The sequence below is a fragment of the Dama dama genome, chromosome 22, assembly GCF_033118175.1.
Source record: "Dama dama isolate Ldn47 chromosome 22, ASM3311817v1, whole genome shotgun sequence".
Classification (NCBI taxonomy): domain Eukaryota; kingdom Metazoa; phylum Chordata; class Mammalia; order Artiodactyla; family Cervidae; genus Dama; species Dama dama.
The window spans coordinates 6,658,350-6,680,169 of NC_083702.1; the positions used below are offsets into that span (position 1 = coordinate 6,658,350).

A 21,820-nucleotide genomic window follows, 5' to 3' on the forward strand; every position below is an offset into this window, starting at 1 on the left:
TCAGGAAGTGGGCACCAGCTGGGAAGCCAGGCGGCCTGGACTTGGGTCCTGGCCCTGCCACTTCATGACCGTGTGACCTCGGCTGACCTGTCCAACCTCCCTGTGCCACAGCCTCTTATCTGTAAGCTAGGGACACCAGCAGTGTCAGCTTCTCAGGGCAGTGTGAGGGTTAAATGAATGAATGCACACAGAGCATTGTTTAGCTCTTATTTTTTAGCTGTTATTTTTATATAGAAACTCAGTTCAAGAGACACATGACTCAGTCTGAATGCTTAATTACTGTTGTTATATACTTAAATTAGCCATGTGGAGGGCCACCTTCAGTTTTGGGGTTTGGGGAGATCAACCGTGTGCCCGTTAGTATGGGCAGTCCTTAGAGGAGACACCCTCACTCAAATCTCAGAGGGTATCACTGTCGTCTGGCAATTACACAGGCTTAGAAGCAGTTCCATATGCGTAACAGATAGAAATGTGTGTTAACTAATTAGGCTCTAATTCTGAAATTCTGTATTCTCCTATCAAAGTTCACAGGTAAGGAATTGTAATACAGAGAACTGTCTTTAAATCATTCACCTAGCATCACTTCAAATTGCTTCAAGTCCAGATTTTTACCAGAAAATAAGTAGTTTAGAGGTATTCCCCATCAGTACTTTCAGAGACAGGGTGGTTTTATGTTTGCCTCTCAGGCTTCCCTGATAGCTCAGTTGGTAAAGAATCCGCCTGCAATGCAGGAGACCTCAGTTTGATTCCTGGCTCGGAAAGATCCGATGGAAAAGGGATAGGCTACCCACTCCAGTATTCTTGGGCTTCCCTTGTGGCTCAGCTGGTAAAGAATCTGCCTGCAATGCAGGAGACCCTGGTTTGATTCCTGGGTTGGGAAGATCCCCTGGAGAAGGGAAAGGCTACCCACTCCAGTATCCTGGCCTGGAGAATTCCGTGGATTGTATATTCCGTGGGTTTGCAAAGAGTCGGACTCAACTGAGCAGCTTTCACTTTCACTTTTCCTGTGAGTAACCTGTGTTTCAGGTTAATTGGAGGTAACTCCCAAATCATGCCTTTTTAAAATAATTAATTAATTAATTTGGCAGTGCCAGGTCTTAGTTGCAGCCTGCAGGATCTTTTATTAATAATTGTGGCATGCGGGATCTAGTTCCCCGAGCAGGGATCGAACCCAGGCCCCCTGCATTGGGATTGCGGAGTCTTAGCCACTGGATCGCCAGGGAAGTCCCCCAAACCATGCCTTTTAGATAAATACATTTTCTACAGGATAGAGTTAAATCTCTAACTTGATTTGAAGGCTGCCTACGTGTCAGGTCACTTTAGATGAGGGAGTACGTCTGTGTCGGGAAAGCTCCTGGTGGTGCAGGGTCTGTGCTCACCCACCTGGCTTCTCCACAAAAGCCTGTATGATTCTTTCACCAATCATTACAGCTCCTGCCGAGAGCGTAGGGTTCCAGCTCCACCAGTGGTGCGGAGTTGGAAGGAGAGGCGGCTGCGACTGAGGATGTGCCCAGGGAAGCTGTTGGGGAGCCTTCCCCGCTCCAGGCCGCTGCCGGGCTCCTTCCTGGGGGGCTCTGTCCGCCCATCAGGAGCTTCGGGAATCCCATCGGCCTCCCTCTCCAAAAGCTTAGTCCAAAGAGTCAGCCCAAAAGGCCTCCGTTGCTACGGAACAGTTATTTATGGTTTGAAACTGGGGAGCAGATGGTGTTTTTATATTGACCACACTGGCTGGATTCCTGCCAGAGACCTTGGTGTATTGTTTGTCTTCACCTGCAGCTTGTCTGATGGGAACGTCAGTGCTGGTCCTCCTTGGTCGTAACCGCTGCAGGTAGAACAATCCTTACTTTGGCAGATGAAGTCGGGTAAACATGGCCTCTGGGAAAGCAGGCATTTCCATGAAGAGCTCTCACTGCTTCCAAATTATTCATTAGCCCATTAGAACTTGAATACTATTGAATTATGAAAGAGTGCTGTTTCTATTAAAAATGAGACCAGCCGTATCTTTGGGCTTTCTTTTTTTTTTTTTCCTTTTGAGTTCCATTATTTCCAGGATATAAACAATGTAATTATATATTGAGTACAAAATAATGAAACTAGAACAATTTGTTCAGCCTTACAAAGCCAGCATGGCCTTCAGTGGAAGAGGCAGCTGTCTACAGCTGTAAATCCTAAATTGAGTAAGGATCCAACCAACGTCTCCTGTGTTGGCAGGTTCTTTACCACTAGTGCCCCCGGGGAAGCCTATGTAAGGAAAGTTTTCAGGTTGAGTGAAACCAGAGTGAGAGGGAAGAAACATAAGTGAAAAGCATTAAGAATTGGGATCTAGAAATCAAAACATTAGAAAATCAATAAAAGCAGTTCCCTGGCGATCCAGTGGCTAGGACTCAGCACTTTCACTGCCGTGGCCCTGGGTTCAGTCCTTGGCTGGGGAGCTGAAATCCCTTAAATCATGTGGCCAAAAAAAAGGTCAATAAGGCCTTGGGGATCCGGGGAGACTTGTGTTTCTGAGGAAGGGCAGGTGCTTCACAGCCATCAGTGGGTTCTGTCACCCTGTCCTCCCCCAGCAAGTCTCTACCTGCTTCCCACACTGTGTGCACTGGGTCAGAACTCAGAGAACCTCGCTGGTGAACCGTGGGAAGAGCCCCCGCCACCCTCCCTGCCTCCCACCCGCTCCGCAGCTTGGAGAACACGATAGAGAATGTGGTCTAGTGGCTGATCAGCAGGGTGCTAGCAAAATGGCTTTCTCTCTCCTTCTGATTCTTGAGTTATCCAGCCATTTAAAAAAAACAACAACAAAAACTGATGCCCCTACATTCCAGGATAAGCACTTTGGCTTATATGGATGAAGGACATTTCCTTAGAGTGACACTAAATTTGAAAAACCCTGAGTCCCAGTACCTAAGACTTGCAAAGGGCCTGGACGTTCTACCCACCGCCATTCAGTGCTCACCCCCAACCCCAAGCCCAGAGCCTCCGGGGGACCATGCAGCCCCTCCGCGTTCCTGGTCCTTCAGTCCCAGGGCAGCTCCCCGAGAAACACTGCCTTGGGCTTCCACGTTGTCGCCCTGGGTTTCTGAGCTCAGATCAGCCAGCCCCATCCGGGTGGGGACTGAGCGTGTCTACTCACTCAGCCAGGGCCTGGCCCCTCATAGATGTTTATTAAATAGTTTTAAATTCCTCATTGGATCCATCTTTGTTCTTTTCACTGGGACCCTCACTAATATGTCCTCGCACATTTGGAGGGAACTTTCCAGGTGAGGAGGGGTTGGTTGAGTTTCTAGCTGAAATCCAGATACGCTTTGAACACAGCAGGTTTTCCTTTCTGGAGAGAGAAGGCTGGTGTAACAAGATTTGTTGTTAATTACCTCCTTGCCAGAGAACGCGGAAACTACGTTTGGAAATTCTGCTTTTTCTTCTATCATTCATATAAGGCCATACCATCTGCTTCAAACAGCAGGTTTATCCCCCCCCCCCCCTTTGTTTGTTTGTTTGTTTGTTTCCTGCAAGAAAAAAACAGTACATTTAGTTTTATTCCAGCACCACCCTCCCATCTCAGCTCATCACTGAGTGACTCCTTCTGCCCTCAGAGTTTGGCCCTCACTTGTCTCCTGTGTGCTTCTGTTCTTACCCTCCAGAAACATCTTGGCAACTTCTCTAAAGTCTCTGCATCCTCCTTCAGCCTCCTTCCTTTCCTGAGACCTAAGCACTAGAATCTGAGTCTCTCTTCTGAACTTCTTGAACCGCCTTTATAAGGAGTACGGGTCTGGCTGGGTTTTTCTTCCATCCTAAGCTGTCACAAATTCTGAGATGGCCCAGTCACTTCTGAGCATGTCTCTGGCTTGTCCACCTCACCAATCTATTTCTGTCCTGTCCCAGGCAAAGCCTGCTGCTCTCCGTCAAAGATCTTTTTCCCCCGACACAGGACCGGAACTGCCATTGAGTTTTGCTCTCTGAGACATGCCCTGCTCAATGATGATCAGCTAACGGAAGTGTAAGCTGGCCCAGCAGGCCAGTGTCCCCCTGAGATGCTTGCCGACCAAGTCCACTTCCGGCCCAGTCTGAGAGAGCTTCTGCAGGACGGTCCCGTGACCGACAGTCGCAGCTCTGCATCTGACTGCAGGAAGAAGCCAATTAGCGTCACATACACTGAATGGTGGTTTCTGTCAGCAGTGATGTCTTATCCGGGGCTGACACGGCAGGGTTACCAGCAAGGAACTCCTAGAGTGGGGTCAGTTCTCCAGGCCTTAAAGCATTGATGGTGGTTTAGTCGCTAAGTCGCGTCTGACTCTTTGCAACCCCATGGACTGTAGCCCGCCAGGCTCCTCTTTCCATGGGGTTTTCCAGGCAAGAATACTGGAGTGGGTCACCGTTTCCTTCTCCAGGGGATCTTCTCCACCCAGGGATTGAACCTGGGTCTCCTGCGTTGCAGGCAGATTTTTTTCTTTTTTTTTTTTGCAGGCAGATTTTTTACCGACTGAACCATCAGGGAAGCCCTCCTGAAGCATTATTCATGACCAGCCTATAGTCGGGTAACCCTCAAGGATGTCCTGTGCTGTTGGGATAGGCTAGGTTATGCCGCAGTGATAAATACTCCCCCCAGATCTTAAGGGCTTAGCGCAGTGATGATTTATTTCTTTGTTCACTAATGTCAGCTAAGGATATAGATTATCTGTCCTTCTGGTGGCACCTTGATTGTCCAGGTGGATGGTGGTGTCACCTGCCTGAAGCTACAGCACCTGGAAAACACGACCCCTTCCACTCGGGAGGGGAGAGAGGATTGGGCACCTGAAAGGCCTTGGGAGTGACTGGCCTGTGTCTGCTCCTGTTGCGCTGGCCAGATCGCATGGCCGCCCCCAGCTTCAAGGGGGTCTGGGAAATGCAGTCCCTACGTACCCGAGGTGAGTGGACATCAGTAAGGTCCTCCAAAGTCTCTCTTCTGCTCTCTCCCATACAGGTTCTTTGACGAGCCCATGGAGTTAAGGAGCAGTTCTTTCTCTAGCTGGGATGACAGTTCAGATTCCTATTGGAAGAAAGAGACCATCAAAGACACTGACCCAGTTCCGAAAAACACAGGCTATACGGACAGGTACGGACCCCAGAGGGCTGGGGCTGTAAACTGTGACTCCACGCACATCTCCAGGGAAATTCTCTAACCCTAATAAATGAATGAATACTATTTCAAGAATATTCTTTGTATCCTGGTCTGTCTTCTGAACTTAGACCTTTGCCTTTCCCAGAAGGTCGTATACTGGAGTCCAGCAGTAACTGGCCTTGTTAGACAGACTTCTCTAACGTTCTGTAGTGCGCTTGAGACTCATGTGTTGCTGTGTTCATCCCTCTTTATCGTTGAGTCTGTTTATCCATTTACCTGTCGAAGAACTGTCTCCAGTTTCTGGTGCTCATGAATGAAGGGCTAACGTGTCGTCCAAACCAGGGAACTGCTGGGAGTGTAGGGGGCAGTCCTAGCACGTTGGGACAAAGAGTGTGACCTGGGATTGTCCTCGGTGCCTGGGGTGTGCTGCTGCCCCACTCATTTGCATCCTGTGTAACGTGGGACACTGTTTCACCTGCGTCACAGCTCAGAACTCAGTGTTTGATCCGTGGAACTGAAGTCACATTACAGGCCTCTTTTAAGTAGCAGAATGCCTCAAATGTTGTGTGGTTTGGATATTTATTCATTTTTTTCTAAATAGAATTTACAGGCTATTTTAAGTGCCCTAAAATCCCTTTACAGATTTACTGCTGTTGGCTTTTTAAAAAGTAAAATGGCATGTGCTTACATTATAAATGAGAAATACATTTGCCTTACCTCAAATTAGTTTAACCTACTTTGGCTGTTTTTGTTCTTTGTGCTGAGCACACTTCAGATCTGCTGTCTTCCTGTAGTTCAAGTAACACTACAGGTTATTAACTAATCACTGTGCTGGATGTTGGGTCCCCAGAACTTACACTTCTTATCATAAATGATGAAGAGTTTGTACCCTCTGACCAGCGTCTACCCATTTCCCCCACCGCCTTGGAAACCACTGTTCTAGTTTCTGTTTCTTTGAGTTCAACCTTTTTAAAAAATTTTTAGATTTCTTCCCACAAGTGAGAACATACAGTATCTGTCTTTCTCTGTCTGACTTCATGTGATGTCCCCCAGGTTCATCCCCATTGTCATAAGTGGCAGGGGTTCCTTCTGTTTTATAGCAGAATGTTATCCCATTGTGTATGTGGGATAATATTTTCTCTATCCATTCACCCACTGACAGATACGCAGATTGTTTCCATGACTTGACTGCTGTGAAAACCTTGGCCATGAGCATGGGCTGCAGAAATCTCTTCATGATACCGACTTTGTTTCCTCCAGATTTATACCCAGAAGTGGGATCAGATGGCAGTTCTATGTTTAACTTTCTGATGAACTTCTGTACTGTTTTCCATGCGGCTGTACTAATTTCCATTCCCACCACTGGTGCACAAAGTTTCCCTGTTCTCCAATCTTTACCAACACTTATCTCACATCTTCTTGACAATGGCCATTCTAGTAGATGTGAGGTGTTGATTTGCCTTTCCCTGATGATTAGTGATGTTGATCACCTTTTCATATACCTGTTGACCTTAAACTTCCCTCTTAGTATTACTTTTGCTGTATCCCATTAAGTGTTTCCATTTTCATTTGTTTCAAGATATTCTTTTTTTTTTTTAATTGAAGTACAGTTGATTTACTGTGTGGTGTTAGTTTCTGGTGTACACCAAAGTGATTCAGATATATATGTATGTATGTATATAGACAGAGAGTTGTTGTTGAGTCACTCAGTCGTGTCCGACTCTTTGTGACCCCATGGACTGCAGCACGCCAGGCCTCCCTGTCCCTCACCAACTCCCAGAGCTTGCTCAAACTCATGTCCATTGAGTTGGTGATGCCATCCAATCATCTCATCCTCTGTCATCCCCTTCTCCTGCCTTCAGTCTTTCCCAGCATCAGGGTCTTTTCCAATGAGTCAGTTCTTTGCATCAGGTGGCCGAAGTATTGGAGCTTCAGCTTCAACATCAGTCCTTCCAATGAATATTCAGGGCTGATTTCTTTTAGGATTGACTGGTTTTATCTCCTTTCAGTCCAAGGGACTCTCCAACTCAACAGTTCAAAAGCATCAATTCTTCGGCACACAGCTTTCTTTAATTTTCACATCCATGTGTGACTGCTGGAAAAACCATAGCCTTTGACTATACAGACCTTTGTTAGTAAAGTAAGGTCTCTGCTTTTTAATATGCTATCTAGGTTGGTCTTAGCTTTTCTTCCAAGAAGCAAGCATCTGTTAAATTTCGTGACTGCAGTCACCATCCGCAGTGATTTTATAGCCCAAGAAAATAAAGTCTGTCACTGTTTCCATTGTTTCTCATCTATTTGCCATGAAGTAATGGGACCGGATGCCATGACCTTCATTTTTTAAATGTTGAGTTTTAAGCCAGCTTTTTCACTGTCCTCTTTCACTTTCATCAAGAGGCTCTTTAGTTCCTCTTCGCTTTCTGCTGTAAGGGTGGTGTCATCTGCATATCTGAGGTTATTGATATATCCCCTGAGCAGTCTTGATTCCAGCTTGTGCTTGAAGCTAGAAGGTTGATCAACTTCCTTAAAGCAATTATTTTGAATTCTTTGTCAGGCAATTATTTGGTGTTGGTTACTAGAAAATTACTGTTTCTTCTTGTGATATCACATTTCCTGTTCTTGGAGTCTTGTGTTGCTGTCTTTGCATTTGAAGGAGGAATCACTTCCTCCGGTCTTTCCTGCTCAGCTTTGGATGAGAAATGCCATCAACCGTCAGCCCTGCTGGAGGCGCTGGGGTGTTCTCAGACCTTTTCTGTGGATGCACTCTCTCCTTCCTGCTTACCCCTTTTGGAGGGTGAAGTCTTAAGATGGCCTGTCCTCTCTCCATCCCACACACAGGGGTGAGAGCCTCCTGCTTGCTTCCCCTAGGATGGTGCCCTGGGAGGTTGAAGTCAGTGCACTTTTCTGCCAGCCCAGAGTCAGGCTGTCTGCATGGGCTCGCACTTACCAGGGCGTGTGCAGGGAGCGAGGGTTCATGGGTCAGCCCTGGAGGGCCCCCATGGGCCCACTGGGGACTCCACAGGCAAAGTGCAGCCAGTGGTTTGTGAGCAGGCCTGCCCGTGGAGTCCAGGAAGTGGTTAGTAGAATTCGCATGCCTTTGATGAGTTCTCAGCCCTGGCAGCCCCTCCCAGCGCCTCAGCCATGTAGATCCCCTCAGTGTTCCCGGTGGATGAGGAGACCTGAGGCATCCTTGGAAACCAGGCACCCTCCCACCCGCCTCGTGCCTTTCCCTCGGGGAGAGATGGCAGGCCGAGTGGACCTTGCTTGGCACTGAGCAGCACTGCCTTGGAGGAGGAGTGATGTGAGCACAGTGAAGCTCTTGCTCTTACCCTCTTCAGTGCAACCAGTCTTGGATTTTTTTTGCTCCAGCAGTGTGTTGGAACCTCTCTGCTGGACTCCTGGACTCCCACAAAGGCATGCTCATCTGTGGGTGATTGTCAGAACCAGTGTTCTCGGGAATTCTCTGGCGGACCAGTGGTTAGGACCCTGTGCTTTCATTGCTGAGGGTGTGGGTTCAATCCCTGGTTGGGGAGCTAGATCTCGCATGCTGCAACTAAGACCTGGTGCAGCCAAATAAATAAAAACAAATATCAACCAAATTATACACACACACACACACACACACACACACACCAGTGTTCTCTGGGGGATAATGTGAAAAACTCCTGCTCCACCCCTTGCTGATGTCACTCCTGCCTTGGCTATTTCTAACTGTAGACCTACCACTCGCCGCAAGCCGGACTATGAGCCAGCTGAAAATACAGATGAGGCCCAGAAGAAGTTTGGCAACGTCAAAGCCATTTCCTCAGATATGTACTTTGGAAGGCAAGCCAAAGCTGATGTAAGTGTCCAGAGAGGCTCTGTGTGGTCCCCACGGAGTAGAAAGCAAGCCAGGGCCGTGGGAGGAGGTGCTGAGTGCTAAGTGAGGGGGACTCAGGCTGCAAGGCTCCCCTGTCCCCAGGGCAGATCGAACCCTCGTCCTTCTGCCTGATGGTCCCGCTCAGCTGCTCCAGCTGAGTGATGGGAGGTACGGGCTGTGTCACACCTGCCGCTTGTTCCTTTCCCAGTGTTTTGAATAGCCGTCCATTCAGTATCTTTTGAATAAATTTCAGGAATTTTTGATACACCTGTAATTTCCTTACTAATTTTCTTAACCGTAGCTAAATGAAGTATATAGCTGTTTCTCGAAGGTAGGTATATTTATTTTCAGAAGAGAGATTGTTGCCTCTTTTCTCAGAGATGTTAATGAGCTTATCTCAGTGGAGTCTGGCTAAACAGTAAGACTCAAATGGAAATGGGGAACCTGAAAGGTCCCTTCTCCTTGTGAAGTAGTCGTGTGCTTACACGAAATTCTTAGCGACGCGGGTTATCACTAGGCTTCTTGCACAATGCAGAGAATTATTTCCTGAAGTGTACTGAGTTTATTTTGTAACAGTAGAAATTCCACCAGCATTTTGAGAGTATTTAGACCTGCCACTTGGTTGTTCTCCACCCCCTAAACTCGGCCTTGTCTTAAAGTGGACAACACTCAAGTTCAGTTAGCAGATAACAAGGCTGTTGGGAGAGAGGCTCGTGGAGCGGCCTTTCCTGGCAGCTGGGTGACGGCAGCACCGTGACAGAGCCATCACTGTCACCCTCACTCTGGGCTCCCCCCAGGGACCGTCCTTGGCCTGGCTTTGGACACTGATCTGTCTGCTTGTGACTGTGGAACCCCAGCGCCGTGATAGCTCCTCAGTGACCCTTTCTGCAGAATTGCTCATGATTTTGGAGCCTGATTTTCCTTTTCTTGCTACTCTCCTCTAGTACGAAGCCAGGGCTCGGCTGGAGAGGCTTTCGGCAAGTTCTTCCATCAGCTCAGCTGACCTGTTTGATGAGCAGAGGAAGCAGACGGCAGGTAACCGGCAGGGCGGGCGGGTGGGCGATGAGGCTGGTCTCCATTGCGCCTCCATCTTCTCTGCATAGGACTTCTTACCTTTCCAAGACTGTTGGCAGCCGTTATTCGATGCTCCTAGGGACTGAGCGTGCACGCGCGCGCGCGCGCGCGCACACACACACACACACACACACACACACACACACAGCCCTTGTAAGTCAGGCAGAACGGAAGTTATTGTTTCAGGCTTTGCATGTGAAGAGGTCAGGTCATGACATTTAAGCAACCTCCCCAAAGTTACCTGCAGTTTCAGGAAGTTGTCTTCCTGAAGTGTTGTCACGGCAGCAGGGGTGTGGGGGGATGGGTGGGTTTCCTAGCATAGCGTGGACATGAGATCTACTTTGTATGGTGTCACAGCCTTGGAGGGGACAGCCCTGGGCTCTTGTGTGACGTGAGCCACTCCCTAACTGTGAGTCCTGGAGTATTTCAGGTTGCCTTCGGCCTTAGTCTTCTCCTCTGTAAAGTAGGTGGGTAATACCCGCCTCACAAGCATGTACTGGGGCACAAATGGGGTACTTTCTATCAAGTGCCCCCTGGGATCTGGACATGGCAGGCCCCCAGGGGCCCCTCCCAGTCCCCAGGAGTAGGCAGGGCAGATGGAACAGGTGACTCCACCAGCCTCCGCCTTCCCTGGAGACAGATGGGGCTTTGGAACCAGGGAGGCGGAGAGGAGGGTCCAGACCCAGATGAGGAGATGTCTGGGCGCCCCAGGTAGTGAGCCTCAGCACACAGGCCCATCACACAGGCCCATTGAGAACCACACGCCTCTGCTTGGGCCTCTGACCCTGAGCTGTCGGTCTGCTCCTGTCCTGCTCCATCAGGCCTTGGGGGCAGGGAAGGGCCAGTGTCTCTCTTGAGTCACAGCCAACCTTCCAGGGGCAGGGTCCTCTGAGGTCCTTTCAGGAGCCCACTCGTCAGCAGGAGCGCCCGGGGGAGGGGGCTCTCCAAGGCCTTCGGGGCCCAGCACCACCTGCACCCTCGTTTCCAGCCCTGGAGGAGCTGGGCGCAGGCAGGGAGGGACCCACACGGGCGGCCCTGCAGCCACAGAGAAGCCCAGAGAGAAACAGCCTCGACAGAGAAGGCCATGGGGGAGACCGCAGTGCCTTGGGCCTTCTGTGATGGGGTTTGGGGGCATCTCAGGAGCCACCGTGGCCCTTGGGGTGCAGCAGGTACAGCCAGGCTGCTGTGCTGTGGCGAAAGGGGAGAGGGAGGGGTCTAGCTGTCCCCCAAGTCCACCCCCCAAGCACCGATCCGGAGACAGGCAGAGCAGGGCCGCCCTCTGGCCTCAGCAGAAGCTGCATTCTCATCTGTGAACTCCCTGTGTCCCGGCCTCTCTTCCAGGAGATTTCCTTGTGTGGGGCCAGCCCCGCCACAGCCCCCCACCCCCTGGCAGAGGGGTGCTTGGCCCAGCCCATGGGTCAGGCCTGCCTCCTTGCGGGCGCCCTGGCACAGAGGCAGGGCTGCCAGAGAACCTATCAGGTTTGAAAATCACCCCCAGCTGTATGTGTTTTTGTAATTCAAGTTTCTGGAAGTCTCACTCTGAAACATTGTTTGTTAAAAAAAAAAAAAGCCTTCAGAGATCAAATGAGCAGCCTTTTCCAATTGTTGAAGGCCGGCTGCAGCCAGTCTATGTTTACCTTCCTGTCCCCTTTTAGAGAACAAAGGTCCATTAATTTTCTTGGCCCTTGTGGGTCCGAGACAACTCCCATCCTGAGGACTCGCAGTCACGATGGGGGTGCGCTGGTTATGCGAGGCTGCCCAGGGACCCCAGCCCCTCCCCAGTGGCCAAGGGCCTACTCCCCTCTCCATTCCAGACCCCCACATGGTTCAGACCACAACTCCCCTCTCATCTCCCCATCTCTCATCAGATGCCTTTAATAACTGCTCTAAATGGGAGCGCATTGAACAACTCTCATTAAATATTTACCCCTTTATTTAGAGTGCATTTCAACAAAGGGCAAAAGCTGGTTTTAAGAGCATGTTCTGTGTTCCTCATCTTAGACTGTTTCCCCATCTGTGAAGTATCGGCACATGGGGTGGATCACAGTCACCTTTATAATCTCTTTGGAGGTCAGGGGAAGACAGTTCCAGATTGGAAATCCCTCCTGGTGAAGCAAAAGTACTTCCTGGGGGCGTGGTTTAACACTGGCATTTCCGGGGGCGCCGTTCGCTTCCAGGATCTTGGAGGGACTGGGTGAGGAACACACATAAGCAGCCACCGCGATCACCCTAGAGCAGGGTCAGCCGGGCCTGCCGTCGCCGGGCACGCCTCCAGGTCGTCACTCAGCGCACCAATGACAGCGACTTGCTGAGCATGCGTGTCGCAGGTCACAGCTGTGCAGTGGGGTCACCGGCCGGTTCAGCCGCACAATCTGGGGTCACGTCAGCCTGAGCGAAGGGATGTCTGTGCACCCGAGGCGCTCTGGTTCCAGCTTAAACCTCCCGCCTCGACCTCGCCCTCCCGTTTAAACGCTGCTGAGTTGGAAACTTGTAATTGGAGGTGCTGGTGCCGAGGTCACCTCCGCTGACCTCTGGACGTCACGGAGCAGCTATGACTCGGGCCCTTTGCGCTCAGGGTCTCCCACGAGCTCTTTGTTTCTCCTAAGACTCATCCCACAGGCTGGCAGCTCTGCCGCTCTGGGTTTCAAACCCAAGTCCCACCCTTGGGTTAGGCTGCCGCTCTGTCGTCAGCAAGTGAAGTGAGTGAAAGTCGCTCAGTTGTATCCGACTCTTTGTGACCCCATGGACTGTATAGTCCATGGAGTTCTCTAGGCCAGAATGCTGGAGTGGGTAACCTTTCCCTTCTCCAGGGGATCTTCCCAACCCAGGGATCGAACCCAGGTCTCCCACATTGCACGCGGATTCTTTACCAGCTGAGCCACATGGGAAGTCATCGGCAAAGGGCTACTGAATTTTAAAGTCACCTGGAGGCAGAGCAGGAGAGGCAGCCGTCCTTGGGCCCCTCTCCCACTGGTCAGCATGGGAACAGTGCTGTGGGAAACACAGGGTCTCTCCCGGTGGCCCCTGTGCTGGAGGGTAAACGCGTGGCTTCTGTTTTGTTCCTGGCAAGAGACCTGGCTTCTACTGCTTAAGGGGCAGGCGGGTGTAGACGGGTCGCATGTGGAGCTGAGGGCAGCTGGGCTGGCTCAGGGGGACCTCAGGTTTGGGGTCACTCAGTCTCTGAACCCCTCCAGTGCCTGATCACAGCCGAGTGACAGGAGTGCACCACCAAAGCCCAGCTGTCAGCTCAGAGACCCTCGACAGGTGATGACTCAGACGCACGTCACTTGGGCTGGTGGCCATGTGTGTGTGTCTGTGCTGGGATGAACCAAAACCTAGGCAGCAGAGAGACCCAGCTGACCCGGGCCTCGGTGAGGGTGAGGAGTCAGCCTCTGCCTGGGAGCTGGCCGTCAGGAGCCTTGCCCGTCTGGCCAGCTGCCCGGGTGAGCCTCCTCTTGCTCTGAGATAGGCTTCCTCCTCCTCCTCCTCGAGGTCTGGAGGGGAGGGGGCAGCCCTGGCCCCAGACAGCTGCAGCAGTTCACTGTCCCGCCAGTAACCCCAGAGCAAGTGGACAGTCCCCTCCCTTGAGTAGACGGGAATCCCAGGAAGGCTCTGATTGGCCAGGTGTGGGTCACGTGCCCACACGTGGTTTGAGGGGGTGGGGATCAGGGGAGAGACCTCCCAAAGAAGGGAGGAGGGTTTTCACCGGAAAGGGGAACTGATGCTGAGCCTGAAAAACCTACTGATGTCCACCCCATCTGCCACATACTGAGTTCTTGCCTGTCAGGTCTTGTGTTAAGTGCCTGGAAGACACAGGGGCCCAGAGGGTAAGGAATCTCTCCAAAGACACAGCTTGGAAGCGTCAGTGCCAGTGTTTGAACCCGTGACGGTCCTAAGGCCTAGTGCTGCGTCCTCACTCGCCGTGGGGTCTTGCAGCTGGTTCGTGGTGGGGCTGGCACTGAAACCCACGCCCGGGTCCTGTCCCGTAACCACGGCTGCTGCCCGTGGGCAGCTGGGGGGGTGGGGGGGCACGTCCTCCAAGCTGCCCCGTCCCTGGACGCTGGCTGCGCGGTTGCTGCGGTGGAGTGACAGTGACAGGCCTGCCTCTGCTCTGCGTGCAGGAAGCTACAACCTCACCAGTGTGCTGCCCACAGCCCCTGACATGGCCCAGTTCAAGCAGGGAGTGAGGTCGGTTGCCGGAAAGCTCTCCGTCTTTGCTAACGGAGTCATGACTTCCATTCAGGTCAGTGAGATGGGGACAACGGTAACTGAGTTTGATGGTGGGTTCGTAGTTTTGAAAATGAGATTTGGACCACTCTTTAATTGCTAGAAAATTAGATTTTATATTTTCGATTTATGTGTTTGCTACAGTGTAACCCAGGACATCATGAAAACCAGAACTTATAATTTCATATTTGTTTAAATTTTCTAGTTTATGACTCCAGAGGAATTGTTACGGGAATTGTCATGATCATTACCTACGTTTCTCCTATATTAAAAAACAAAAATATTAAGAACAAAGTTAAAAATTGCCCATAACCCCACCTCCCAAGGAAAACGTTCATTAATATTTTGGTTTATCCTATTTTAATTCTAGATTTCTATGCATACCTGTTGAAAAATGTTAAAGGATTATATTGTACATGTGGTTTTATATCCTCTTTTTCTTCCTAATGTTTTGTTATAAGCACTTCCATGTAATTCAAAATTCTTCGGAAGCTATTCAGTACATTTTATTGAGCAAAAATACATGTAATTTATTTAACTATTCCCCAAGTTGAGATTTTAGATTGTGTGTTTCAATCTTTTAAATGAGGCAAGGGTGAAACACACTTGTGTATAACACTTTAAGGCCGGCTCTGATTATCTGAAGGCTATTCCGTGCACCTTCCTGCTTACATCAGGTTATTTTAGGACACTTAGGAACGGGAAACGCAGCCACAGAGAGGAGGACCTGATAGACGTGAACTCTGATGCCTCTGAGGCGGGTCTTCCAGGTTGGGGAGGCACCCCTGCTGTGGAGGCTTCCTCCGCCCTGGGCCAGTGGCTGTTGTTGGCCACTGGCTTTGGTTAGAATTCCCAGAGCTCTTTCATGTCCCTTAGGTCAGCTGAGCCCACATCAGTCCTTCCAAGGAGGTGACATCCCTCTTTACAGATGATCATCCCCATTTTGTAGATGAAGAAACAGAGGCACAGAGGTTAAGCTGCTCCTGTGAGACTACTCAGCTGACCCAGAATTTCGGGGTTCGCGCTCCACATGTGTGCCTCTGTCCCCCCATTACACCTGCCTCCCGGAGGGCTCACTGCATGACCTCGTGCCCCTCACGGCCCTTCCCGCCGCCCAGGGGCTCCAGTTCCCGCTTCCTCGGGTGCGGGCTCCAGTCACTGAGGCATCCGTTTCGGTGATGCTGAGAATGCAGAACCGATGCTGACACTGGTGAACTCTCGTGTTGGTTCTCTCTGTAGGATCGCTACGGTTCTTAACACTGATGTTGGCGGTGCGTGTTTCCTGGAGAAATTCCTCTTTTCATGAACCAGTGACCACATCACGGGCTGCAGTGAAGACCAGCTGGCTTTGGGCAGATTGTTTTGCTACTTTTTCTCGTGGTATATATGTATTCAAGGCTGATTTTTAATATTTCTTTTGAGAAATTCTCTTTTTTGATGTAGTAGAAACTTCATTGTAATCTTGGTTTTGTGTTACTTCTGTCTGGCATATCCGTGCACACCCCTGCTCTATTTCCTTGGAATCTTTGGTTCTAACAGCTGGAGGTCTGGAGTCACGGGCTCCTTGGCCTCTCTTCACTGGGGGAGGGGAGGGTGTCTCAGCGCAGTGAGACTCATGGGCTAAAGGTTGCCCGAATCAGCTGATACGAGAAGGGCCTGGAGAAACAAAACTTACAACACACGCTTCATTAAAAAGAGAAGAATAAAAATAAAAGACCAAAAATAGCTGGTGTCTAATTTGATAGATTGATTCATTGATACTTCCACATCTTAAGGTAATTTCAAAATAATGTCTGAAGACGTCTGTCCCTTTGAAATTGTTTGTTTTATATGATCTATAAATTTTAAAATAATTTTCAGTAAGTGCTTTTAACAGCCCGAGCTTCTGCATTGCCAAGCAAATTAATCCTTTGACAAGGTGTCGCTGTTTGAATTTATGAGAAATGAAAGATGAGGACTCCCTAAGTGCATTTATAAATCGATATGGTGTACAGAAGTAAAAAATGAATAAGGTGAGAAGATACACCCACAGAAAATATTTCAGTTCATGGGGAAATAGTAGTTGTAATTGGGTAGTTTTCTTAATATTTTTTATCTTAATCTTGGTTTTCAAAAAATGACAGAATGTGTACAAATGAATGAAAAATAATTTTGCTGTGTTTTAGACAGCATTAGAATATATTGTTCAGCACAGTAAAATATATTAGAAATTTGATGAACCAGCTATGTGGTTTCAACTGAGTATTTTGTGAATTTTTCTTAAAAGCTCTCAAATTTGTAGACTTCTGAATATAATAAACAGTTGCAGCAGATTGCGTTCCCTACTTTTTTTTTTAACAAGTTTTTGTGATGAGTCTAGAGTCAGGGCTTATGGTATAACATTAGTGTGCCTTTGATTAGGATGTAATTCCAGATGGGCCTGTTTTTCTGTGTGGGTCTGGGGCTTCCCTGGTGGTTCAGACGGTAAAGAATCTGCCTGCAATGTGGGAGACCTGGGTTCTATCCCTGGGTTGGGAAGATCCCCTGGAGGAGAAAATGGCTACCCATTCCAGTACTCTTGCCTGGAGATTTCCATGGACAGAGGAGCCTGGTGGGCTGCAGTCCATGGGGTCACAGAGTCGGACACGACTGAGCAACTTCCACTTTCTTGACTTTCTTGACTTGACTGGGGCCCAAGGTGTGCCTTTCCTGCACTGGGGTGTTGCCCAGAGTGCAGGAGCAGGGCAGGAGCCCTTGTTGAAAGCGAGGGTGTGCAGAGTGGCACTTTCAAGCCCAAGGCGCTGCCCTAGCAAGGTGCCGCCCTAACACAGTGCCACAACCAGGGCAGCTTAAACAACAGAATGTACTTTCTCATGCTTCTGAAAGCAAGACGTGCAGGATCAAGGTGGCGTCGTGGGTGGGCTTGTAGATGGCTGCCACCCCCCCACCCCCACCCGCCGCCTGCTGTCTCTCCCTCTTATTATAACAGCACCAGTCCTATGGGATCTGAGCCCCTTTAAGCTTAATTGCCTCCTTAAAGGCCCCACCTCCAAATGCAGTCATGTTAAACTCTAGGGAGACACAGTCCATAACAGTTCATGAGATGCTCCCACACTGGGTGAGCCCTGCTCCAGGCCCCGGCCAGGGCTCAGACCACCTCCAGGAGACCCTCCGAGCAGGTTATGGTCCCATTTTACAGAAGAGGCGAATGAGACTCAGCAGAAGGGCCTCCCTCGCCTCTGGCCGTGCTTCTCCCCGTCACAGCACCTCTGCACGTGGGAGGGCCTGGGACTGCAGGGCCAGGCTGCAGGAGCCCCATCTGGTGGGCTCACCCCGCCCCAGCCCACCTCACCCCAGCATGTGTGTGTGTATCTGTGTGTGTGTGCGAGAGACAGACTTTGGTTTGTGTTCCTGGTCCACTTACCCTAGGGACTTGGTGTTTTGTTTTGGAATCAGTTTGCATGAGTGCTTCAAATAGTAAAGATGTGAGTTAATAATTGTTCTAACAAATCACATTTGGGATCTATTGATTAAAAAAGAAAATGGTACTATGACGACCCAGGGACCCGGAGGAAACTGGCCAAGACTGGGCCGAAGGGTTAAGCAGTGGGGCTTTGAAAAAGGTGTTTATTATGCTTTTGCTCTTGAGAGCAAAGCTCGAGAGGACCAGGTATTTGTGAAAAGGAAAGCAAAGGAAGGAGTGTGGGGAGGGGAAGTGGGGAGTGTTTTACCAGAACAAGTTCTCTTTGAAAATGCAGTACTTTTTGATCACCTTGAGAGCTACTGGTAATGTAGGTAAATGGCTGTGGACAGTGAGACCGCAGGGCTCGGGGTGGGGCTGGGTGATGCTGGGGGCCGAGCAGAGCCAACCTGAAGGCCTTAGATGAACGCCAGGACCTGGGCTGAAACCTGCCCCTCCCCCACTTGCACACGGGCAGTTTGAGGGTCCAGGACACCTATGTCCTTCTCGCTTCTGGATGCTCAGCCTGAACACCTGGTGCAAATATGACCCTCCCCCGAAATCCTGGGGCGGCACCTCGGGATCCTGGGGTCTCCTTGCTGGCCCCTTCCATCTGTCAGTGCCTCTGCCTGGACCTCCACTCTGCAGGATACTTCTCCGACCTGAGTGGGCCTCCTGGGTGCTGGCCAGGGAGCCCCTCACTCCCACCTCCCGCCCACCCCGCTCAGGTCACTTCCCTTCTCAATGACACTGACCTCCCTTCTAAAAATTGCAGGGACTTCCCTGGTGGTCCAGTAGCTAAGACTGCACTCCCGATGCAGGGGACCTGGGTTGGAACCCTGGTCAGAGAACTAAATCCCGTGTGCCGCAGCCAAGACTGGGTGCAGCCAAATAAATATTTTTTAAAAATAAAACTTGCCGCCCACCGCCAGGCACTTCTGTGTCCCAGTCCTGCTCTCCTTTTGCTTTTCCCCAGGGTCCTGCCTGAGGCCCCACCCAGCTCCTGCTTCCGTGGCTTCTCCTGTCATCCCAGGGGTGCTTCTGTGCTCAAGGTGTGGGGTCACTGACCTCCCTCCCAGACCCGAAAACCGCCCTGCTCTCCTGGTGGTGCGGCTCAGACACCCTTGTTTGCACTGAGTCACGTGATCCATTTACTAAGGCACCTGTGCTTTCTCCCGTCCCCTCCATCCTAGGCCCGTTTTCCTCTGTTTGTAGTTCTTATCATCTGCTTTCCAGGTCCTTTGTCTCACGGAAACAAGAGCGCGGTGGCAGGAATACCAGCCGTGGGCCTGGTACAGACGGATGGATGGACAGACAGAAGAACACACCAGGGTCCCTCTGTGCGGGTCCCTCTCCGGGAACCGAGGTGCGCGGTCCTGGGGCCCCTCTGCCTGCTGAGTGTCCCAGCTTCACCCTGAGGCTCTGGTGCCCACCCCCTGCACCTGGTCACCCCCTTCCTACCCCATCCCTCCCTGCCGCCTGCCCCAGACCTGACCTTGGTCCCCTGAGCCCCCAGTGCCTCTCTTACAGCCTCTGATCGTCCTCCCTGCTGGTGAGCTGCGCCCGTGTCTCACCACACACCGCGGGCATGGGCGCTGGCCTCCCTCGGGGCTGTACCCCGGGCTGGTGCAGGTGGCCTGGAAAGGCCTGGAAGAGAGACAGAGCTGGGGCCTGCAAGGGGCCGCTGAGTCCAGGACCCAGAGGAGCAGAAAAGAGCTGTGGAAGGTGTGCACTGGGAGGACAGGAGCCCCTTGGCGTGTGGGGGCAGCTGGAGGAGGGGTCCCCAGGCTTCAGAGTCCCCCCCGGCTGGAGACAGCGGCCATGTGTGGGGCTCAGACACCCAGTCATCACGGCCGGGAATTCGAGGCCGACTCTGGAGGTTCCCGTGGCACGTCCAGGACCCCCTTCCCTCGAACACATCCCCCCGAGACCCCACACGTGCAGGCAGCCTCCTCCCTGGCCTCCCCACCTCACCCCGTCCTGGTCCTCCAAGGACCACTGGGGCCTTGGGGAGAGCGGCACCTGCCCGGCCCCTGCCCGGTGACTCAGGCCACCCCGCGGCCCCCGCCGCCCACATGCGATGAGCCGGCGGGCCTGCGGAGGCTTCTTCCCAGGTGTTCCCATCCACGGCTTCCCACCCTGAGGCCCCACTGTCTCCAGTTTCAGGGGGACACTGCAGCCTGGGATCCCTCCTCGGCAGCCCCCACACGCAGAGGGGCTCCTGTCCTCCCAGCCCACAGCCTCCACAGCTGCTTTCTGCTCCTCTGAGTCCTGGACGCAGAGTGGCCCACAGACCCCACAGGTCTCCTCCCTGTCAGCCCCTTGCGGGTCCCGGGGCCGCCAGGCTCGTCTCTCCTCCAGGCCTTTCCCCAGTGGTGGCTTTTGCCAGGAAGGAGCCCTCGTGGGTGGTAGTTGAGAGCTAGTTCAGGGCTATAAGGGGCAATGATAGTCTCATGGTGTCGTTGTGCAAATGGGGAGAGGAGGGGACTTCCCTGGTGGTCCAGTGGCTAAGACTGCGTGCTCCCAATACAGGAGGCCTGAGTTCAACCCCTGGTCTGGGAACTTAAATCCCACATGATGAAACTAAAGATCCAGGGCAGACAAATAAATTTTTTTTTTTTTAAAGGAAAGGAGCAGGGTCCATCACCTCACAGGGGATGAAGGGAACCATGGGAAGTGCAGGAGGTGCCTAGTGGGGCCCCCGGCACACCGGAGGCCTGGGGCTTGGGCCTTCGGGTGAGGCAGGGTGAGGCCCCCCGCAGGCAGGCTTTCACAGAGAAAGCCCAGAGCACGGAGGCAGGGAGTATCAGCTCACACAGGTAAACGGAGGGGTGCCAGCCTGGGGCCCCCATGTTTGGGGCGGCCTCTCTGTAGTGGTCTCGCTGAAGCACCTGCCATGTGCTCTCAACACACCCCCGTACGACCATCCTCCAGCAGGCTCCCTGCGGCGGTCCTGTCCCCGTGGTGGCCTCTGTCCAGCTCATCTCAGGCTTCAGAGGGGAGGCCATGAGAAGCCCAGCCTGGCTCCAGTGTAGTCAGTGTAGGGGAAGAAAAATTCTTTTTCCTTCTACCCTCCTAGGTTCTCTGGCCCGGGCCCTGTAAAATTAACTGACTAAAGGCAGATAACAAGAGAAAAACAAACACAAGAGTGTTGACATGTACTTTGCGCATACACATGGGAGCAGGCGTGGTTAGAACCAGGGCTTCTATAGCATCTTAACAAAAGAATACTAAATCCTTGGAGAAGTGACGAGACAAAGGAAGGGGAGGACTTCCCTGGTGGTCCAGGGGTTTAAAATCTACCCACCAGTGCGGGGGACACGGGTTAGATCCCTGGTCGTGAAAGATGCCACATGCCTTGGGGCAACTAAGCCCGTTTGCCATAACTGTGAAGCCTGTGTGCTAGAGCCTGGGAACCACACGCTGAGTCCACACGCCACAGCTCCTGAAGCCTGCATGCCCTTTCATGCCCATGTTCTGAAACAGGAGAAGTCAAGAGAAGTCACTGAAATGAAAAGCCTGAACATCACAACTGAAGAGTAGCTGCCGCTCGACCCAACTAAAGCCCGTGCACAGCAGCAAAGACCCAGTGCAGCCAAATATAAAATAAATAACATTTAAAAAAAAAAAAGGAAGGGGAGTCAGGCTTTCAATGGCAGCAAACTGTGGGAAGGTAAATGCACAGAGAAACTAATGAAGTAAGTAAGGCTGGTTCATGCAGGTCCATCGTGGCCCAGAGAGGTCCCATCTTTTCGGCCATAAAACTCTATCTGGGAGAGGGGATTCCTGGCAGCCCTCCCTTTTCAGGCATTTCTGCTTTCACCCAGATGAAGGAGGTTCTGGGAAGGCATCCTTCTGCATCTGTTGGTTCTCATTTGCCTCCAGCTCAGAGTCATCCTTATGCCAAAGTGGTGTGCTCTGGTCCCGTGCACAAGTCAGAGGGAGGCTAGAGATGGCCTAAGGCCCACTGGGCAGGGCTGTGCTCCTCTCTACAGGGTCTGGGGCTGAACCCGCTTCCGGGTTCATTCAGCCTGTTGGTGGAATGGCTTCCTTGTGGTTATAGGCCCAAATCCCTGCTTTCTTGCTGATTATTCTTGGCAACCCGAGGCCTCGGGTCCTTGCACAGGGT

General features: G+C 51.5%; 1 protein-coding gene across 1 annotated transcript in view; it reads left to right on the forward strand.

The window, feature by feature from the left end:
• Positions 1 to 16,564, forward strand: part of ARFGAP3 (ADP ribosylation factor GTPase activating protein 3) — a 49,801-nt gene extending 33,237 nt beyond the window's left edge. The window contains exons 12-16 of the mRNA XM_061124382.1: positions 4,955 to 5,086; positions 8,810 to 8,933; positions 9,896 to 9,986; positions 14,147 to 14,268; positions 15,492 to 16,564. Of these exons, the coding sequence (XP_060980365.1) occupies positions 4,955 to 5,086; positions 8,810 to 8,933; positions 9,896 to 9,986; positions 14,147 to 14,268; positions 15,492 to 15,509 (487 nt within the window). The 3' untranslated portion in view covers positions 15,510 to 16,564. The remainder of the gene's footprint in view (positions 1 to 4,954; positions 5,087 to 8,809; positions 8,934 to 9,895; positions 9,987 to 14,146; positions 14,269 to 15,491) is intronic.
• Positions 16,565 to 21,820: the final 5,256 nt, after the last annotated feature.